Genomic DNA, 20,515 nt, shown 5'->3' with positions numbered 1-20,515 from the left:
AATATTTTAAATTTGACAGCAAGGATATACGACGAAGCAATCTATTAACTTAGAAACGCAAAGAATAATAAGGCTCTTCCGTGAGCGCAAACAATATTCCGTAGAAGGAAAGATAGAGCTCACATATTTTGTGTCTCATGGATCTGAAATAATATTTAGATACTCAAATAGTTCAGGTACGACCTGGTTCATCCTGCAAACAAGATTAGGACGAGATAAACCGTTGATCAGGATAAACTTGTGTGTCGGTGTCTTTTCTGAAATCGACTTCATTTTAGATGCCCAAATCGAGTTCTCAAATTTGTCTGTCGAGCGACCTATTTGTTACGGCTTTTACCTTCGGATCTTTTTATCTCTATTACATAAAACGTTATTTTCTAAAAATATACCGGACGACAGAAAAGATTTATTGTCAAATTTAGCCTTTGCGGCGATGTATATCAGACAAAACATTAATTTTTTTAGAATGATGTTTTAATAAAATTGAATATTGTCTTAGGAAAAATTTTGAGAAAACAGTAAAACTTATTAGATGTTGGAATACCTTTAAATCACATGTAGTTAGCCACTTTTCGAAAAAAATCTCACTATTAATCTTGCAACACTACTTATTTTCTTTACGAGTTTCCGGATATCTGAATATGTACATGATGCGTTCTTGAAAAATGTATCCTTAATAATCTAGTAAGATATATAGCCTAATAAAATGAAAATGTTTATGACGCCTATAACGGCAACTATAACACAATTTTACGTGGAATTCGAGCTCCGATGACGCTTTCTGCTGCTGCGCTTTGTAAATTTGTTTCCACGTCGATTCGTGGATTCACTTTCACATCGCGGAGCAAATATTTTCTTTTACGACGATTCCGGCATTAATACAACGTATTAAAGGTCCCGCGAGAGCGAGAAAGCGACGAGAGGGCATTAGTGCCGCCTTATTAGGCCCGCGAAAAATGGCCGAGCGTCTTTCCCTCGGCAGGTGATGGCATAATACGGCCGCGGCATCGCCACTTCCGTGGCAGCTAATTCCACATTAACTGCACTCCCTAAATCTCTGTCAACGCCGTCTCTAGGGCGGCCTCGACAAAAGCTGAGATTCGATTCCCGTACACATACACGCGCGTGCGCATCTCATGCTCACATATATACCCGTTCGCGCGCACACACGCGCGCGTCCTGGAGCCGATTTCAAAACGAGTACTTACGGCTCTCTCAGGAGCACCGAAACGACACGGACCGCGGCGTTGGTAGACGGCGAGGGGAGTCAGCCGACCATGAAACGCCAAACTAAACGGCGCTTCGGGCGCCCAAATACGGGGCTCGAATCCTCGGCTTGAGCGTACGTCGTGTGCGTGGCACCCGACAAACGCACGTGCGCGCGCGAAACGTGGACGTGCGTGCCGCCCCTCGGAGGCTGCGTAAGTTCAGACGAGATTATGGAAACTGTACACGAGGTGTCCAGGGGTACTCAGACAGCAAATGACGTGGCACAATCGAGATAAAGCGATAATTAACTCTTGACAGAGCATGCATAATTTAGCGTTGATATTATTGCGCATCGCTATTTCCGTTGTCTGGAACGTATATTGCGTAAGAAAATTGCTAAAAGATATAAACGATGATCCAACACTCCAAAGAAGAGAAGTTATTTGCATTATGATCGTATATATAAATTTAAAAATACACTAAATTTATGTCACGACTCGAGCCTTACAAAGTGATTTATTCGTAAAAATTTGTAACGTTATACAATCTATTTATATGCGAGATGAAAATCTTTCATGTACTTTAATTTTTAATTCGTAAAATAGAAAGAGATAGGTACACACAATTTCCTGCTGCTCGTGTAATGTCGCAGGCTGTAATTTCGAAGTGTCGGTATGTAGGTGCACAGATATCGCGTATTTATCCGGCGTACGTGGAGCATCACACAAAAAGGGCATAATGGAGCCTGTAGTCAGATAGGTGTACATAACGAGGCCACAGGGAAGGGAGGGGTGGGGTAAGGCACGAGGAGGCAGGGTAGCGCGCGGAGGTTGTCGAGATATAAATGGCGGGGAGGAGAGATCAGAGAGGGTTGTTCCCCCTCATCCAGAACGCATCTGCCCCATTATGCTGCCCCGGGGCACTCCCGAGACCATTAATCCTCGCTAAACGACAGCCATTTTGTACCTAAACTGGATTGCCGACTCACTAACTGGTTTTGAGGACGCTTAATAGACTACTCGGTGCTCCTATTATGGCGATCGCGCGTCCGCGTTGTATTTCGGCGTCGTTTATTCCCCGTTAATGTGCAAATCGCGGGGAGCGCTTGGAACATCCCCTCCTGCGAATGCAGGGTTCGCGAGCAAACGTTCGTGCATTCTACTCGTCACGGTGTTTGGTGGTTAACAAAAGTTCAGCATTTTACTTAAGCTATCGATTACAAACATGCAGGGTATATACCCCAGATATATGCGCTGTTTTAAGAAAAAAAAAATACATTTCGTCTTAATTGATTCCGAGATTCTATTTCACATCGCCTTCAACCCCCCTCCCCTCTATTATATATTTTTATATGTAACGTTCGTAACATAATCCGTCCAGAACGAGAAGAATCGCCAGGAATTACTGAAGCGTCGTGACATCAGCGCAACAACACTGCTGAAAAATCAACCTTATGAATGCACTCGATCGACTGTGATGAAATTTTCCTTTTATTAACCTTTAGGACCACAGAGTTTTTTCTTAAAATTCGCTCTAAGAAAAAAATAGGTATATATATGTTTAACATATAATCGGATGTAAAATGTGACACTGCGAACGTCTTGCAATCCTCCAAAGGTTAATCGGCTTGACCATTGTCACTAAAATAAGTTTTTCTTCGAAGTTAGTTTGCCCTATGGGACACGCCGGGGATCAGGACATTGGATCACTATATTATTTTCCGTCGATGTCGGATTATCATCCTAGAGCTGATTACGAGCGGTATTGTCGCGATTGTGTTGAATGTATCTTGTTTAGAATATCTAAGACCTTGGATACATACCATATCGCAGGAAAAGAACGATTTTGACCACCCTCGCTGAAATTTTTATTTTTAGATAAAAACGGATCTGAAAATAATTTTGTTGGACCATTAAAATAATTATGAAGGATTTTTCAAAGTATAATGAGCAATGCTGCAATAAAATTTACAAATCTGTTTGTTTGAAAAATCTCTTACTCTTTCAGTTTTGTACGAAACAATTAATGTTTCTAATTACATCATCATCATTATTAGTTTCTATACTAAGTTTAGCAGACGATTTTATAGTCATAAAATAATTTCTGTACACTAAATCTATTACGTATCTAAAAAAGTTTAGGAGAAATATCAAAGAAAGAACTATATCTTAGTTAAATATTAATTGGTTCCGTAAGTCTCAGCCATCTTGACTCATTACAATGTTTAATTACATTTATATGAAAAAATTTTGCATGGATTTCTCGTGGAGTTGTGCAAAAAGTTAATTCTACTTTAATGCCTCGCTATCTTGGTCTTTAATCAAATGTTTGTTTTTAACACATTAACACGACGAACTCGAATGAGAGCGTCGTAAAGTAGAAGACAACGGCGCGTACGTAGCTCGAGGTCTCCTCAGTCCTGTTCGTGACTGGCGAACGGCAAAAACCCTATGCTTGACGGCTCAATTCTCCCTTTCTGCTTGCTCCCGCCTTCTGGTATATCTCTTTCCTCGCGAGAAGAACGCACGCGTGTGTGCTTGGCTTACTGCAGGCGCTTCCCCACCCTCGCTGTATCGATGCGCTCCCTTCTTTTAGATCGAAGATTCAATATGTCGGTATTATGAACGCTCCAATCCATCCCTCCTATCAGTGGAACATTCTTGTAAAGAGTGTAAATATTTGTTTAATTTTACTCATATATTTAATTATTCTTGTAACAATATGCATATCGCGATAGTACAATATGAGAAAATTTTTGTAAAATTATTGAAAGTATTTTGAAGAAAGCTAAAATATCAGAAATTATTTAAAAATTTTAATAGTTAAAGATATATCTTGGAAAGAATTATAGCCTATTTCGTAAAATAATCTAAAGAAGGAAATATCAATTGAGATAAAATACTTATTTCTACAAAATATAATTTATTTGTCATTCTGAAAATAAATATTTAACTTAGCATTGCTAGAAAAGTGTTTATCTCATGTACGACATGTTACCGAAATCAATTCTTCTTTTTATTTACAAGCACAAATTTGAGTGTAAACAGTCAATCAAAAACCAGATTGTCAGAGGAAAAATCCAGTCACGTGTTCCAGCACGCACATGCCGCAATCCCGCCGATAATTAAATATCAGCGACGGGATCGCGCATCACCGATGATATAAATCCTAGATCAGCCATCGCTCGCTCTCACAAGAGCAGAAACGAGGTGCCGCGCGGTTTGCGTACACGTACGGGCGAACGCGAGAGGGATGCTTGCCCTCCCAGCCATGCGCTCGTGCACACAGCCACGTGCACCCGTATTGCCAATCAATTCGCGCATTGCGCGCCCGGGAATTAGACAATTAGGAGTCGTCACGTTCCGCTCGGTCCCACCGCGTTCCACCACCATCACCACTACCACTACCACTATCACTACCACCACCACCGCTACAGCCACGTTCCATCGACCATCCGCGTTCTCCACCACCTCGAGGCACTCTCCGGCATCGGACGATGCAGCCAGCTCCATCTGGCGGTCCCGGAGAACCGGAAGAAGGGGATTTCCCCTACGGGTTTCGATCCACCTCGTTGTCCGCTATTGGTCCACGTCCGACCACGAAGAACGCCCATTCTCGAAACGCCCGAGATGTGCGTCGGCTGGCGCGTATTGGTCGAGCCCAGGCTACGGTACCGGTTTTGCTAGCGTTGCGGGGGCGGCGCGCACCCGGCGGTAGCACCGCGACGTCGAGAACGAGAAAAGAGAGATAGAGAGAAAGAGAGAGAGAAGGAGAAAGAGGGAGAATGGAAAGCCCCCCGGCAGGGCTCTCCGCCGCGAGTGCAGCCGAGCTGGTAATCAGTGCCGTTTCCGCGGCAGTGGCGGTCACCACGCGGCAGATTACACAGATTACAACCGATTACATTTGTACTCCACCACCGACATTTCTTTTCGCGGGGCGACCACCGCACTCCCACCTTGTGTCTTCACCGTCGTCGCGCGACCCAAGCTGGAGTACGCGCTCGACCGTCTTGGTGAACCGTCTAGGTCGCGAGAGGCCGCGTTGTTGGTGCACGAAGAAACCGAGTGCCTCGACCAAAACCCAGATGCGTTGAAGGAGAGATCGTGTATCGATGCCTACGCTCAATCAGAACGCGTGGACGACCGCGTCGATGACGTCAACGGACTTTGTTGTCATTGAAAATTAATATTTTTCCGTGCTATGTTCCCGAAGATCCTGTACGTCGATACGCGAACATTGACATGTTTGTAACCTGACGGTGAAATAAACATCCAAGTGTATGATGTCATGAAGAAGAATCTGAGTTTAGAACGAGACAAACGCAATTCTGGAGAGTCTTTTAGAATATTAGCGAGACACACGACGAAATTAGAATAATCGTTCGTAGATATTTGGCACGTATCATGACAGCGGAAGCTGTCAATGTAAGGTTCATCCACGACACATCGGCTCTCGCAAAGAGAGTATTATACAGCGTAGATTCTATTCTGCGCGCTTCGTTCAAATGTTTTTATACAGATCCGTTAAACGCTGTCTGAGAGAAAGGATCATAAAGTGTCACGAAAAGAGGATTGCCGTATGAGAATATCAGCAAGAGGATCGGCAAGGATGCGAAAGGTATAAAAGTTAAGCAGGTAAGAAGAGTTGGGTCATCATGTTGATACCTTAAGAACACTCTTCTGACTCTAATGGGGGAATCCGCTCGTGTCGGCTGGGTCATTCCGCGGCGATGCGGCGGATTCCAAGAATAACGGAGCGCGAAACTTATTAAGGTGGCGGGCTGTGCGCGCCTTGGAGAGTCTCCTCGACGTTAGCGGGTTTCGTTCAGGAATTCGTTCGCGATGTGACTGATCGCCACTTGAAAATGCCCTGCGGCTCGGTCGCGCCAACGTATCACATCTATCGTCCATTAACGGACGTCCGTGAGAAGCTAATGCAACGACTGTTAGCTGACACTTTAAGGTGCGACGCTACTTATTCGGAGTTTCGTTAGGAATCGCAGTGTAACGGACATTGGGCACACTATCCAACATGGAATTAAGAAAGCGACCGACCGATCTTCTTATTTGCATCTTCGGATGACTGTCACGTTTAGTTTGATAGATTAGTAAGTCGTATTTTGAGATTGAGACGCGAGAACTTGAGACACAGGTTAGGTCCGGCATGAGTAACGGCGAAGGCGTGGTGACGGGCCCAGGTTCTGGCAGCGATCGCCTATGCGAGGACGTCGACATGGCTACTCCGACGTCAGCATCTTCGAATCTGAAGCCGCGAAGCGGCAAGATCAGCTTCAGCGTCGACGCCTTGCTGAGCGGCACGAAGAAAAGTGCCATCAGCGGCGGCACCTTCGCGTCCAGGCGAGACAACGATGACAGAATGGACGCCGAAAAGAATATCGAGATGGAGGCGAGGTATCGAGAGCTTCTGATTGAGCAGCAGAGACTTCAGAGTCGAGAACTACTCGCCAGATTGAGTCCTCACGGTCTCGCCGGCTTCGGCAATCATCACCATCATCATCACCCGAACAGATTGGAGCAAGATCACCCGCCTGCTCGACAGGAAATGCTTACGGTGAAGGATTTTTCTAGGACGAGCCACGACAAGTCGTCGTCGCCTATCAGAATAGACCAGGAAATGCCAAGAGACCGACTGACGACCAATTCGCCGAGCGAAACGATGATCCAACGAGAACAGGAGCGTATACAGGAGGACGACGAAAGGATCGACAGGATCACCAATCCTAGATCCATCTCGCCCGCGAGCAGACGAGAGATCCTCGACGATCGTAGCGATTCCGAGGCGAATCGCTCGCTGGAGGGAGACCGCACGACGGATCATCTAGATCTCGAGGACCACGAGATAAGAAGCGTCGGCCAGTCCGAGGATCTAAATGTGATGGACTCGGACTGCGAGCTGGAGAGGGACCTGGAGAGCAGCCAGGAGAAGGAGGAGAAATCCAGCCCGGTAGTGCCTCAGCCGATTCATCCCGGAGTGCAAAGGCCCTCGCAGGGCCCGCCGTATCTCGCCGGGGCACCCGGCGCTCCCGGCTGGAACCCCGCGGGATTTCCGCATTCTCTGGCGGGGTTCGCGTGGCTGCCCCCACCTCCGCATCCGCACAATCCTCATGGACATCTTTACACGCCGCACGGCGGGCCCACCAGTCCAAACGGTAAAACTAACACGAGTATCGTGCTTAAGATCGACTATCGTATTTTAGAATGTATGAAATTTCATGTTACGTATTAATAAACAAACGTAAAATTTACACTTCCATGTCAACACACACATTAATATTTTATGATTTCTGCATTAAAGACTTTGTCAAATGAATTTCTCTCAAAAGATATGAATAATGCCGATAATTAAAGTTATCGTCTTTAAGTCTTTCAACTTAATCATATCGTAATCATAGTTTAATATCGTAATAATTATCCGCGAAAGAATATTCTCTGAAAATAAGTCGCGCCTGAAAATTTTAAATAAGAAATCTACGCGCAGACAAGGGGTAGTTTCGCTGTGTTTGCCTTTTAGCTTACGATCCTGCCGGATACAATGTCGGCGATCAGATGGAAAACGCAAACTCTTAATGCAACCGTTAATGCATGACACGCAGACTCATAACGCTCTGCATTAGTGCCATGGATCACGCGAGTAGGCGGGCATTATCGGTCTTACGTGCCAAAGAATTCACTCGTACTCCGGTTTACCTTCATCTCGATCGAAGCTTAAAGCTAAGGCCTTAAAAAAAAACTACCATCACGATCGACACGATATCTTTGCCCTGACGATTTCTTCTCGAGCGGAAAGATTTAACGGGCATAACAAGACTAATGACAGACCTTAAATGTGATGCAAATCCGAGAGATAAATATTTATATTTTCGACGAACACATATCATGTTTAAATTTATCGCAATCATTAAACTGAAGACATAGATATTCGTGCCAATATCAATTCAGTCCGCAGCTCGATTAAATCGTTGATTAAAATGATTTGTTGCATTCTTCAGTACATAAGTCTATATTCCATAATCTCTCACTTTCGTAATTGTGTGAATTTAAGATAGAACTTATACACGGATTTTGTGTTATTAATTTAAACGAACGGTCGAATACATGACAGCCATAATTTCAAATTTATTGCGTTTCTTTACGGACCAATAAATAATGGAATACATTTTTTTCGGCGGAAATATTGGATGTAAATTTATTATTATTGATTTAATTAAATAAAATTAATTGATAGCTTTCGTAATTAATAGAATAGCTTTTGTAGTCAATTATTTAATTAATTATTTAAGAAATTATTATACGTTGCCTTTTTGTCACCATACAAAATTCATCTCCTCTTCGATTTTTATTTTGTACGGCAATACTGTTAAATGCTTTTTAATGCCGTTCAACAGTATCTGTGGACGTAGAATTATTATAGGCATAGGTTAGCCGTTAGTTCCAAGAACTATAAGAGTTAACGTCGTTCACTTATCGAGTGTACTTTATACGCGCAACCAAGTAGAGCCGCAATTTTCTTTCTAACTCAATGTCAATGTCAATGTTCCGCACAGGGTTGTAAACTCGATTACTTCGTCGATCTTTTCACAAACGTCACAACGCGGAACTCGAGCCCCGCGTGTTACGGATCGCGATTGGTTCTCTGAAACGTATACGATCGGCGCGTCGGGCTTCGCGATCTAGGCTATTAGGACGCGCGATCGGCGCTTACAAAGGCGACGACGGGATGTGTTTTCCATCGCCTCTGGTGTGATGGAGGCAGAAGTGACCAGCGGGGTGACGCGAGCGAAAAATCGGGCGCGCGCAGATAAAACTCGATAATTGCCTAATGAGGAAGGAGAAACCGCGAAAGAGAGAGCAAGCGGGGCGCAGCAGCGCGCGATTCTCGGGACAGGTACAAAAGTGATCAGAACCGTACGGAGATACAGATCTTGTTTCATGACCGGTGGCGGATGTATGGATTGTAATTGGCTAATAAATCGAGAAGGAAAGCCGTGGCGGCTCCACGTCGCGATAATTAGACGTCGCTACTGCTTGGAAACACTTCGCTGATAAATAATTTACGACGACTTAAACGAGAGAATTAGTTGCGATTTATTAATTACCGACCGCTCCTCGCCCGCTCGCTCTCTCTTATCTCGCGCAGATTAGCGCGCAGAAAATTGCTGTAAACAAGATACGAATTGAACAGATATATACTTTGTTTGACTGAGTTATATTTCTTTGACGCGAAAAGAAAGCATGACAAAGTGCTTAAGTCAATCTAGGAATGTCGGGATTTTTACGATCGAAATGTGATATATCGATCGCGATGACAATGCACGCGTAGGTTCCTTCCACGATTCGTAGTCATTGCCATTCGTCTAAGCGAGTGGAAGATTCTTCTAATGGAGAAAGGGACGTGTTGAAGTGCAAAGACTCGTGTTGCTCGTGTGAGTAAAGAACTTCGTGAACCTTACTACACATTGAGTCCATTCCTAATGGACAATTAAAGTAATACCTCATTAAGGTGTAACCGACACCTCTGCTCCGCGCAATGGGTTAATCGTACATTGTGGCACTCCTCGAGGTACTCCGCCTCGAGTGCCCGGGGTACTCGCGAGGCTGCAAAAGGACGAGAGTGCTCCTCCTCGTATAACCTGGCCTCGCTATTCGCGGCGTCAACTTTTATGCTCGCTTACGGGAGTCCCGTAATGGTTTTAGAGATTTCTTTCTCGGAAACGGCGCGAGTTCCTCGTTACGCGTGGATATAATTTCGCTCGCAGGAACTTCGAGATCCGCGACATTATTTACCGCTAGGACATTTAACGAGGAACGGCGAAAGAATCGTCTTCGAAGAATGAATCGTGATCGTTTTACAGATATCTTTGAAAGACTACCTATTGCGATATATTTTACTGCAATGTAATTGCGGATAATATCTTTAAAGTTTGTTCATAATTGCGCGTGAACAATAAAATTAATCCTGCGGCAAAACAAAATTATTAGGATTTGGAAAAATTTACGCAGCAATTGTCTTTATTTTTCAAATACGTAATTAAACAATTAACGCAGTAATACATTTGTAGTGAAATTGGAAAAGGGAGAATATTTTAAGAAAACACGCGAGTGTAAAACCAATATAAACGTACAGAAGTAGATTACCTGCTACGTGCATTGCTTTATCTTTTAAAGTGGCATAATTGAAAGTAACGCTTATAACACTCGATGTAAAGCGGCGTGAATGGTAACCGGAGAACGAGAGAATATTGGAAAGACACGCGATCTCCCGTAACTAATGGGAACGCATAAAAGCCGACTGCTGCACACGGACCCCTGTATCTCTCAAAGTGGCATAATTGAATAAAACGCATTTACATCATTTGTGTCAACCGTAATAAAATCCGGCTCAAAATATAACGCTCGACGTAAAGCGGTATTGACGGTAAATCGAGGGGGAGGGACAACAGAAAGATATATACAATAGCGAAGTTGATGAGAATGCGTAAGTGCAAATATAATATACGCGCTTATTTTCCCGTATCTTGTTTTCCACGCTGTTTACGCTGCCGAACAGAAAACGAAAAGCTGAGAATGCGATGATCGGTCCGACGCGCCGACTCCAACCGGGATCGCGAACAGTTCGACATGATAAAGTCATATATAACTCACGACATCCATAATGCATTCAAGAGGAGCCCGGTAAAAACTGCTCTTGTTAAAGTGGCCTGTTAAATTTGGTGTAGCGTGCATTCAGCTTCCTGTACGACGTCGCTCGGCGAAGCTTTTTGCGAAACGATAACGACAAACCGTTCGCCCCACCGGCCCGCCCCGCGTACTTCTTACGATTTGTATCCCCCTCGTTTTCTTTCCGCTATTGGTACGCGACACCAATTATATCAGCACTTAAGAACGGAAGCCGAAGCAGCTTTGACGGTATACGACGCCACCTATATTGCAGTCGCGATTATCGCAGTCCCGACAGTGTGTCGCTTTTGCCCGAAGATGATTGTTCACTTACAGAGAACTCGGTTAATTACCACGTCTTTTGTTAGTCCTCTCTCGGTACTTTCGATAAGAAGCTCCGAATGACGCGAGTCAACATTTACTCATTGTACAATCAATTGCGTCTAGACGTAGATCGTACATTATTTCACAGAGAAATTTGAAGCTAATTGTAACAATTTTTCCCGCGAAGTATTAAGCATTTTCGCAATAAAAGTGATATTTTGGGAAAGATAAGATAAACTTTGAAAATATTGTTCTGAATTAAGTTAAACGCAACGATTTATATCCCACTTAAAAGTCTTCTATGGATTTAATGAGAAGAAATTATATAACGAATAATCCAGATTCATCAAGATGTCCTTTAATTATTTTCGCAGTAAAATAGATACGTCGTTTTATATTTTTACCTTTGTGCAAAAAATATGATATTTTAATTTAAAACAAATATATATATATATATATATATATATATATATATATATATGTATACCTATATACACGAAGAGATTTTTATTTTAAAATTTAATCTGAAAATCATGTTAATCGTGGGACAACATATTTTTGACGAATTTTATGCAGTTTTCACTATTTTTTTAAATATATACAATAAATTTATTGTAGTACACAGTAAAAAAACAAAGAAACATAAAATTTACGAAATACTATGTTATCTCACGATTAATATAATTTTTAGGATTTTTAAAAGGAAATTCTCTCCACGTATATAAAATAATATACACGCACCTATACATATACCTTAAAAATTAAAATATCATATCTCCTATACAAAAGTTATTTCTGAAAAATTAGACAGTGAAAAGCTTATTAGCCCATTTCCATTAACCGTTCACCACCGACAGTTATTCCGGAGGGGGTGCGATACGGGGCTCGTAATACAGCCGATAATCCCGGGGCCCGTCGCTGGGCGGCGGCTTACGAAAATTATGAATACGGACGTCATTTATAACGGTCGAACGCCGCTGCCCGCACGCATTTATCTGGATTGCGCGCGCAGGAATGAATTAACGACGCCCGCCCCGCGTCCAATGATGTTCTACAAAATATTTCGGACGATTCATCATTCCATGGACGTAATTACCCGCCTCGGCCGTTCCAGCGGTCCGACGCGACGCCCGTCTGCCCGGCTAACGCGTCCCTCTTCAACATCCCCGAAAACTCGGTATCCGTTGATGAAAGTAGGGCGAGACGGTCGCGTAAGGAATTGCAATTACCTTCTGGGGATCTCGCATCTCGTAAAAATATTCGCGAGTATTGTACATACGCTCAAGCACGCCCGTGCACGCAATTAATATCTGAATTTATTGTAATAATCCTATAGAATAAATTTCAAGTTTTACGTTACAGCCTGATATAACGTGCACTTCATTATAATCCGATATAATTAAATATTAATATCTCAGTTTAAAACTCGTGGTTTTCGTGCGTACAGCAATTTACGGTTCAGCCACACACGAAGCCTCTCTTTAATTGGGCTCATTTAATGCCGTACGACATTAGAACGAACGACGATCCGGATCAATCTTTTAATCGTCGCGCTTTTCGCTAAACCGAAAAGTTTACATGGAAGGCGAGCGGATTGTGTGCCTATACCTATCAGCGTGACAACGGCCGTTACGGCTATGTAGCCGCGTTCGCGTGCGTGTTTCAGAGCGGTCGGGTAATTAACAGAAATTAATTAGCAGTCAAGAAGAACATATTGATCGGTTACGTGCGCGGCATGGCTAACTTCGACGAGCGACATGAAATCGCTATATTACCCGCGTGAATGGATGCGACATCGACACGTAACGACAGATTGTCCAGGCTACGGCGCGGATTCGCCAGGCGTCTTTCTTGCGCATTTCCTTTTGCAATCTCGAACGCGTGCGCGCGCGCGCGTATCGCGGTCACTTCACTCGCGTTAGAACCGTCTATCCTCTAAGACAGGCAAATAACATTGTAACTCGAGTGTTAACCGCATTAATAATCCATTAGCTCGCAAGCTGATGCAAGGCAGCACAAATTCCCAGCACCGTTATGTTAATACGAGAATAAAAAAAAGTCACCGAATGGCAGTAACGTGTAATTACTAATTAGTGATGCATTTGGCAAAAAGATCGCGCTGTCCACGACCCACATGTACGACCGTTCTCAAAACGGCGAAAGAAAGTGGCGGCGGGGTAGATCCGTGACCGCTTGATTCGTCCGGATAGGTATTTAATTTGCAGAAATTAATTAGCCTCCCGGGAGAACATATTGATCGGTTATACGTGCGTGAACCCGCCAAGGCTTCCCCCGGGCGACACGCGAAACTGGGGAACTGGCGGTGCAACGAGAATGGAAGACGCGATACACCGGTGTGTCCCGACGTGATCCGGTCGACAATGCCGCGGCGGCGGCCCGATGCCTTTTTTGTACTCCGGCCGAACGTTAATTAGTGCTCGGAATCCACGCCGAGCGCGCCCTCCTCGCCGCGTCGCGAAATCGTCATCGTTTCGTCGTGCTTGGAGATGTCGAGAGGACCTTTTTCATCGGCATGGTGCGCCAGCACCGGCGTAACCGGCACAAAGTCGCGCGATCGATGTAACGTTCGCATCTGGCCGACGTATAGGGACGTGCGCTACCATCACGAGATATCAATTACTCTTCCTCTCACACGAGTCGCTTATTTTGAATGCGGCGCGAGATAGTGCGGCGTGTGTTATAGGGAAATAATATGTCTAATTGTAGAATAGCGCCCGCGGGCGCTAAGAAGAGTTATCGGCAAGCCCGATCGCGATTTTTACGAGATGTCAATACTTCATTTGGTCTCTTGTGCGTCGCTTTTAAAATACGCGTATCTCTATAACGTCGGATATTAATTATCGCGGTCTAAAAGGAAAAAAAAAGGAAACAACATTCGTATAGCACGTTATCGTAAGCCCTCGCTACACGTATATATATATACTTTTACTTACGTACAGGATACGGTTACACTCTTCGTCCTTTATTTTCAAGTGAATTTTAACGAAGTGGTCAGCTTAAAATGGATTTACGAACGAATGACAAGGTGCGCGAATGCTGTCGGGCGTAATCGCGCTACCGTTGGAGAGGTGGCAAAACTTTACGCAGTTTATACCAACTAATTGCATGCACATGAGCCGATCGTAAACAACGACGGTCGATGATAATCACAAGCGCCGGATGCACGGAGACCGGGATGATTGGTCGATAATTAGGCGCCGTTCGTCGAGCATTCGCGAGCGCGATTTCTTTTTTATGATTTAATTTGCGCGCCGTCCCTCCGTCTCCGTACGTACCGCGAGACCCGCGGTAATCGCTTCATCATATGCGAAACCTATGAAAACCGCGTCTCTTGCCGAGACACGTCGCCGCGTGCTCGTAAATTAACGGCTAACGTTGCACATGCGAGGTTAATTATCATTTGATGAGTGCACGGAAGATGGTGGAGACTTGGCGTATTTAATAGTACAGATACAAATGTCCGCGAATATCACTATTAATGTATCTCTGTCTCTCTCTCTAATGATAGCAGATAGCAGAGAGTAGCGGAGTAATGCTACTTTAATCCCCATCTCGTCTCTTTTTCAAAGAGGAATAGCGGTTCGAACCGCAATTTTAAACGAGAGCGGGATTGACCTTACGCTTTTCACTGAAAACCGGCTCTCTAAATAAACTTTTTTTTTTAGTAATGTCCACTTCAGTGTTGCATTTTTTCTGAAGTGAATTAAAGCTCGCTTAACAGGTCAATTTATTTGTGTATTAAAATTATTTACGCGAAGAAATGGAAAGTCCTAATCGGAGCGCATGTCTTCTCTTTGGTTTCAGGAGACTTGAGATTACCGGGACCCGGACCAGGCCCGGTCAGATGCACCCTCCGAAAGCATAAGCCGAACCGGAAGCCGAGAACGCCGTTCACGACGCAGCAGCTGTTATCGCTCGAGAAAAAGTTTCGCGAAAAACAGTACCTAACGATAGCCGAAAGAGCGGAGTTCTCGTCGTCTCTTCACCTCACGGAAACGCAGGTGAGACGCCGGACGCGGTCGACATGCGAGCAATTAGCTCTCTTAGAATTGAAAAAAAGCCTCATTTTACGTAATAATCCCTGGAGCGAAACATGTTCAGGATGTGCGCTAAGAAATAGATGAATAATCATGAATTTTATTTGAGGCTATTTGTAAGAGAGTAGTAAATTGGAACAGATCGATCGTATTTAACATAAAATTTCATGGGAAAACATATTTATTATACTTGTTATACGATAAATATAACATAAATTGAATTGAAAAAGAAGAAATATTACACAGTTTTAAAACTGATGTTGAAGCAAACGTGGGGCATTCTTCGATTAACGAGCGCGTTAATAAAAATTGTGAGGATTAAATCTTTTTATATTTTATTGCGCGATGATAAACTAATGAGAGATATTAGCGTGCTTTTAAAGCGAAAGGCGCTGCTTTCGTGTCGCAAATAAATATTTATACATTACACCTTTACGCTCGAGTTAACGGTTAATTGCAAAATTATCTTTCGCGAATATTATTGCTAATAATTAATTATTATTACACACAGACCGTCGTCTCTGCGCTCGTCTCCGTTCGGACTGTCGTGATTCTTTATGCCACGTATGTAACAGAGTAGGCTATTATCGCGCCGGTTAGCGTGCTAAGATACACTTTGCGCATTCGTTACAATGCATCAGTCTGGAAATGAAGCTACGTCGCACATTCATTTGCTTAGATAAGCTACGATTACCCCGCCATCTCCTCGTGTCGTTTAAGCCGCCAAACCGTTCCTTCGATCGCGCTCTCTTCTCTCTCATTATTCACCTCGGACAAAGAGGTATGTCCACAATTCAAATCGTGACACTCGCGCCGTGGCGCGATATCCATCCCTATGATCACACCAAGTAACTTATCATGATTATTTTATAAAGGCAAGAAGAAGACATAAACGGTTAATACTCTTTTCGCATTTATTATAAATGCTTATCCGCGATAATTAATTTTAATTCATTAATTCACGCTATGCAGAAATATATTACCAATTTTGATGTTACATTCCGGTTTTTTTTTCAGTCTTACGTTTAATTTAACCGAAGTCTTTAGCTTTTGACGGTTTATACCAAGTAAAGATTGGTTACGTAAGTTCATACTTGCATGCACGAGTTGTCGCGAGTAATTTGAGAATATCTGTTAAAATTGGAACGTTTTCTAAAACATTTTAATGATATTTTTAAATGTTTTCTAGAGAACGTCTGAGTGCACAGTAATTATCCTATTCATGCATATTGCCGAAAATAAACGTTCGTTAAAAGCTCCATCGACGCGGAACGATTTTGAAGTACCTGTCTACTCCCGTCCTCGTGCCGAAAGTGCCGCAAATTAGACGTCAATTCAGAACAGCAGCTGCGCAAACGACGCGATTTGCGAGCGACTGTGCAAATAACAATTAAACGCGATTTAGTGTTGACCCGGCACGTCTGCGCGTATAAACTCGAGCGTTAGGCGTGTCGCTGTCTTATGACGTCGGGGGGACTTCTCGATACGTCGATAATTTCCTGCTGGAAGCTGGACGTTCCGCCGGCCGTTTTGTCTAATGACGTTGCTAAATGGCTCGCGCGTGTTTTACGCAGAAAATCTTTATTTGTTCCCGGCCATGCACGTTCTCGACGTCGCGACGCGCGTTAATTAATAGATTACTGCATAATTTTATTAAATCGCAGGTCCTCAGGTAGGTTCGCAGTAGCTCGCGTGGTTTGAATGTGCTATTTGCCGATTGTAAATCTCCAGCCGCTGATGTGTTAAACGCGACGTCGACCAATAATGGCACTTATGTAATGTTTGCAGGCGTGTCGCGCGGTATAATGCAACACGACGGTATAGAATCTATGATATTTCTTACGTTATTCGGTGTTATTTTTAACGACTTGGCGAATGGCGTAGATAAAGGATTCGTTCTCAAATATTACTGATTAATTTTGCTGCTACAAAAAACGTTGCGATAATTGTCGTAATTAGCGTAATAAAAATCTTAACTCGTTTGACTTGACTTGTATTCTATTTTAAACTACCATCGATTCTCTCTCTGAACAGACTTTATATTGCCACCGACATTATAAAAATGTTTAAAGCCTGTATTATGTTACATCTCAAGCTAAGGTATCGTCGCCCGAGGGATACTCGAGGAATTAATGAAGAAGCGATAAGTGGACGGACATTTTTATAGCGTCAGTTCGTTCGTTATCGCCCTAATCGAGAACACTGTAATGTTCCAGGTGAAGATCTGGTTTCAAAACCGACGAGCCAAGGCGAAGCGGCTTCAGGAGGCGGAAATAGAGAAGTTAAGACTATCCGCGAGGCCCCTGCTGCACCCCAGTTTCGGATCGGGGCTAATGTTCTCCGGGGTGGGCCCGCCCGGTACCCCAGGAGTGCCTCCCTTCATTGCAGCTGCCATGGCGAGGCACACCCATGCCGCGGCTACGGCGGCGGCCATGTTTATGGGGCCGCCTGGGCACCGACCTTAATAATGGCATACCAAGATGTAATACGCGTGTAATTCGAAATCATTCTTGATGTCATCGTCTGAAGATCCTGTTTGCTTACAAATTGGGGATCCGATGAATCGCAGAATCTATGAATTGTCAAGAATTCATGGATACTGAAACCTGTGCGTATATTCGAGAATCCGAGAGAGAATCCAAACTCCGGACGATACTCGCGCATTAATCTGAAGAGGCCATTACGAAGAACGATCTGACAATTAGGAACTGGAGAAAGCGAGGATCTACGAAGCTATAGTGATCGAAAAACCTAAGAGCTCGAAGATCTAAAAGCTAAAGAGAAAAATTGCGAATCGGAGATTCAAGGGATTAAGAGCTAAAAATTTTAGAGCTCAAGATTCCGGAGAAATCGAAAGATCAAAAGAAGCCTAATAAAATAATCAGCAATAAATTCGCAAAACGGATTTTAAGTGATCTTTCTTTCACGCGAAGAGGGAGAATTGCCTGAAAGTTCTCGACCGCTCTTATTTATTAGTTCACCTTCCGCCCGAGTTTAATTGTCCAATCTTCTACCGGTACCGAGGATATTGGGATCCACCACTTAGCGTTGGAAGTCAAAATTGGCTAGGAGCGGGCTACGCAATGGCCGATACTCGCACGTTAATCCGGACGTTCTTATCTCCAGAGAGGTACAGATAATCTGAGTTTCAATACGTTAAGTCCGAGGCTCGGTCGGTTCGGGAGGACCTGTAGCTCGAAGAAGCATCGTCGCGATAATTTTCTCGGGACGATGAAGTACGATGTATATCGGCGCGAAACTTTGATCTCAAGAGAAAGCACGAGTGTACATAGTGTAAATAGATACGCGTTCGTACGGTAACTATGGGTGTACGTATGTATATACACACGTGTACAGGACGCTTCGATTACCCTCCAAGAAGAGGAACCGCGAGGAACGAGCGTTCGAGAGTTAGCGATTTGAACCGCGCTGGACCCTAGCAAACGTTCGTTTCACGGATGTGTTTTTAATGTGGACCGGTCGAGAGAGAGAATGCAGCGACGTGAATGTGCGAGGTACGTTTAAACAATTCCGAGTCTGAGAGCATTAAAAGAGAAAGGGTCAACCAAGCGTCGAAACCAAATGTAACAGTCGTTCCCCGAAAGTAATTCCTTATATTAAAAAAAATGAATTTATTCATTTATATCTAGAGAAATTTTTTTTTCTATAAGTGTCAATCATGAAATTTTTAAGAGTTGCATTAGGGACATCGGTAATGTTTTTGATAGCTGCCACAAATAAAGGACCATTTATTCCTAATCGGCAAGTGCACAGTTCATAGCTCACCTAATCTCAATATCTTTCAGACTTGTTGAATTTTTTTTTCTATGCAAGAAGACAAGAAGGCAAGTGCAAGGCAAGTGTAAATTATATATAAACTTGTGTCGATTGTGAATCGAGGGAGACGGAATCGATCATAGACAGTAAAAAAAAAAGCTAACGTTACGAATGTGGCGTGGTTCTAGACGTACCTATGCGCCTTGTATAAATGTAAGATGATAATTTATCCATGGAAGTACATTATAGCGAAATAAAAGATTTCAGTATTTACGTTTCTTCCCGTCGATCTTTCCATCCTCGGTGAAACATTCTATTGTACGGAATATATTGAATATAGATAGACTGCGCTATAGAATAAAAATTTTGCTATATTTTTTAAGCTCTTAAAGTTAACAAGAAATGCATGAAAAGCAATTTCCTTGAAAAGTTCCTGAAAATTATTAGTAAAAAATCGACTTTACCAATCCAAATTTTACGCAGTTAACTAATTTGCAAATAATACAATCGATGCAATATTGATCGAGCTTCTCAAATAAGGCATCATATTAAAAGCCGGGCGGAGAGAGAGAGAGAGAGAGAGAGGGGGGGAGAGAGAGAAAATACACGCGCGGAAGATTTGCCCCGGCGCGATCGTATGTATCGCACAGTCATCGACAGGTCGGCTTCATATATGGCAAGTAGTCGATAAGGCGGCCGAAAGTGTCCGCCAGATAATTAGAAATATGTTAATCCGTCGTGGCTGCTAATTGGTTTTTGACTAAATTTTTAATTAAGTCTTAAGCCTGGGCGGCGCGCTGATTTATCGAGGAGAGGGCCCGCGGCTAATTATAAAATATATATAGTGGAGACGGCACTAACACACTTACCTGGCGGGGCAGCTCGTTCGCCGTTATCATATTTGTGCGTTGCGTCCTCGTCGTGTGGTTGCACCTGTCTCGCTTTACGGTGTGGGGCCATAGGCGCCTGCAGCGCCTGGCGTCCTTTATTTCGGCAACGCGCAACTTTCCACGAAAGAGAGAGAGAGAGAGAGAGGGAGGGAGGAGAGAGACGCCGAGTACCCCGTCCCTGATAATTGCCATGTCATCTCCGTATTTTATGCAACCGCGCGACGTTCGGAGGCGTCAATGGCTCGCGAGAGGCAAGATTTACCAATATTCCGGGATAACCGATTTGTGCACTCGATTTCCCCTTATATAAGCTTGATTTGTGACGACTATCTGGTAATATATTGTACAGTACTGAAAACGAAAACGTTTACAAGAACACGAACCGATAGTTGTGAATAGTCCCTATAACGGCGACAAATTCCTTAAGACAAATAAAGGAAATTAGAAAGACGAATCTTCTCGATTAGATTAAAAAAAAAGCGTTTAGATTTATGGATCTTTAAATCTTTTAATCTGTAATAAATCTCTCTTTGTCTCGCGCATTAAATTACCGATTAATTGAGAACGATCGAATTCTTCC

General features: G+C 43.4%; 1 protein-coding gene across 1 annotated transcript; it reads left to right on the top strand.

Moving 5' to 3' along the window:
- The first annotated feature begins 5,053 nt into the window (after nt 1-5,053).
- Nucleotides 5,054-19,318, top strand: LOC105453051. Its single transcript, XM_011694723.1, has 3 exons — nt 5,054-7,378; nt 15,036-15,232; nt 17,485-19,318. Exons 1-3 carry the CDS (start codon nt 6,373-6,375, stop codon nt 17,731-17,733), a joined length of 1,452 nt encoding a protein of 483 aa, XP_011693025.1. The 5' UTR covers nt 5,054-6,372; the 3' UTR covers nt 17,734-19,318.
- The last annotated feature ends 1,197 nt before the right edge of the window (nt 19,319-20,515 follow it).

The sequence above is a fragment of the Wasmannia auropunctata genome, unplaced genomic scaffold, assembly GCF_000956235.1.
Source record: "Wasmannia auropunctata unplaced genomic scaffold, wasmannia.A_1.0 LD336022.1, whole genome shotgun sequence".
Classification (NCBI taxonomy): Eukaryota; Metazoa; Arthropoda; class Insecta; order Hymenoptera; family Formicidae; genus Wasmannia; species Wasmannia auropunctata.
The sequence above is the reverse complement of the archived record's forward strand: the minus strand, read 5'-3'. Positions and strand labels throughout refer to the sequence as shown.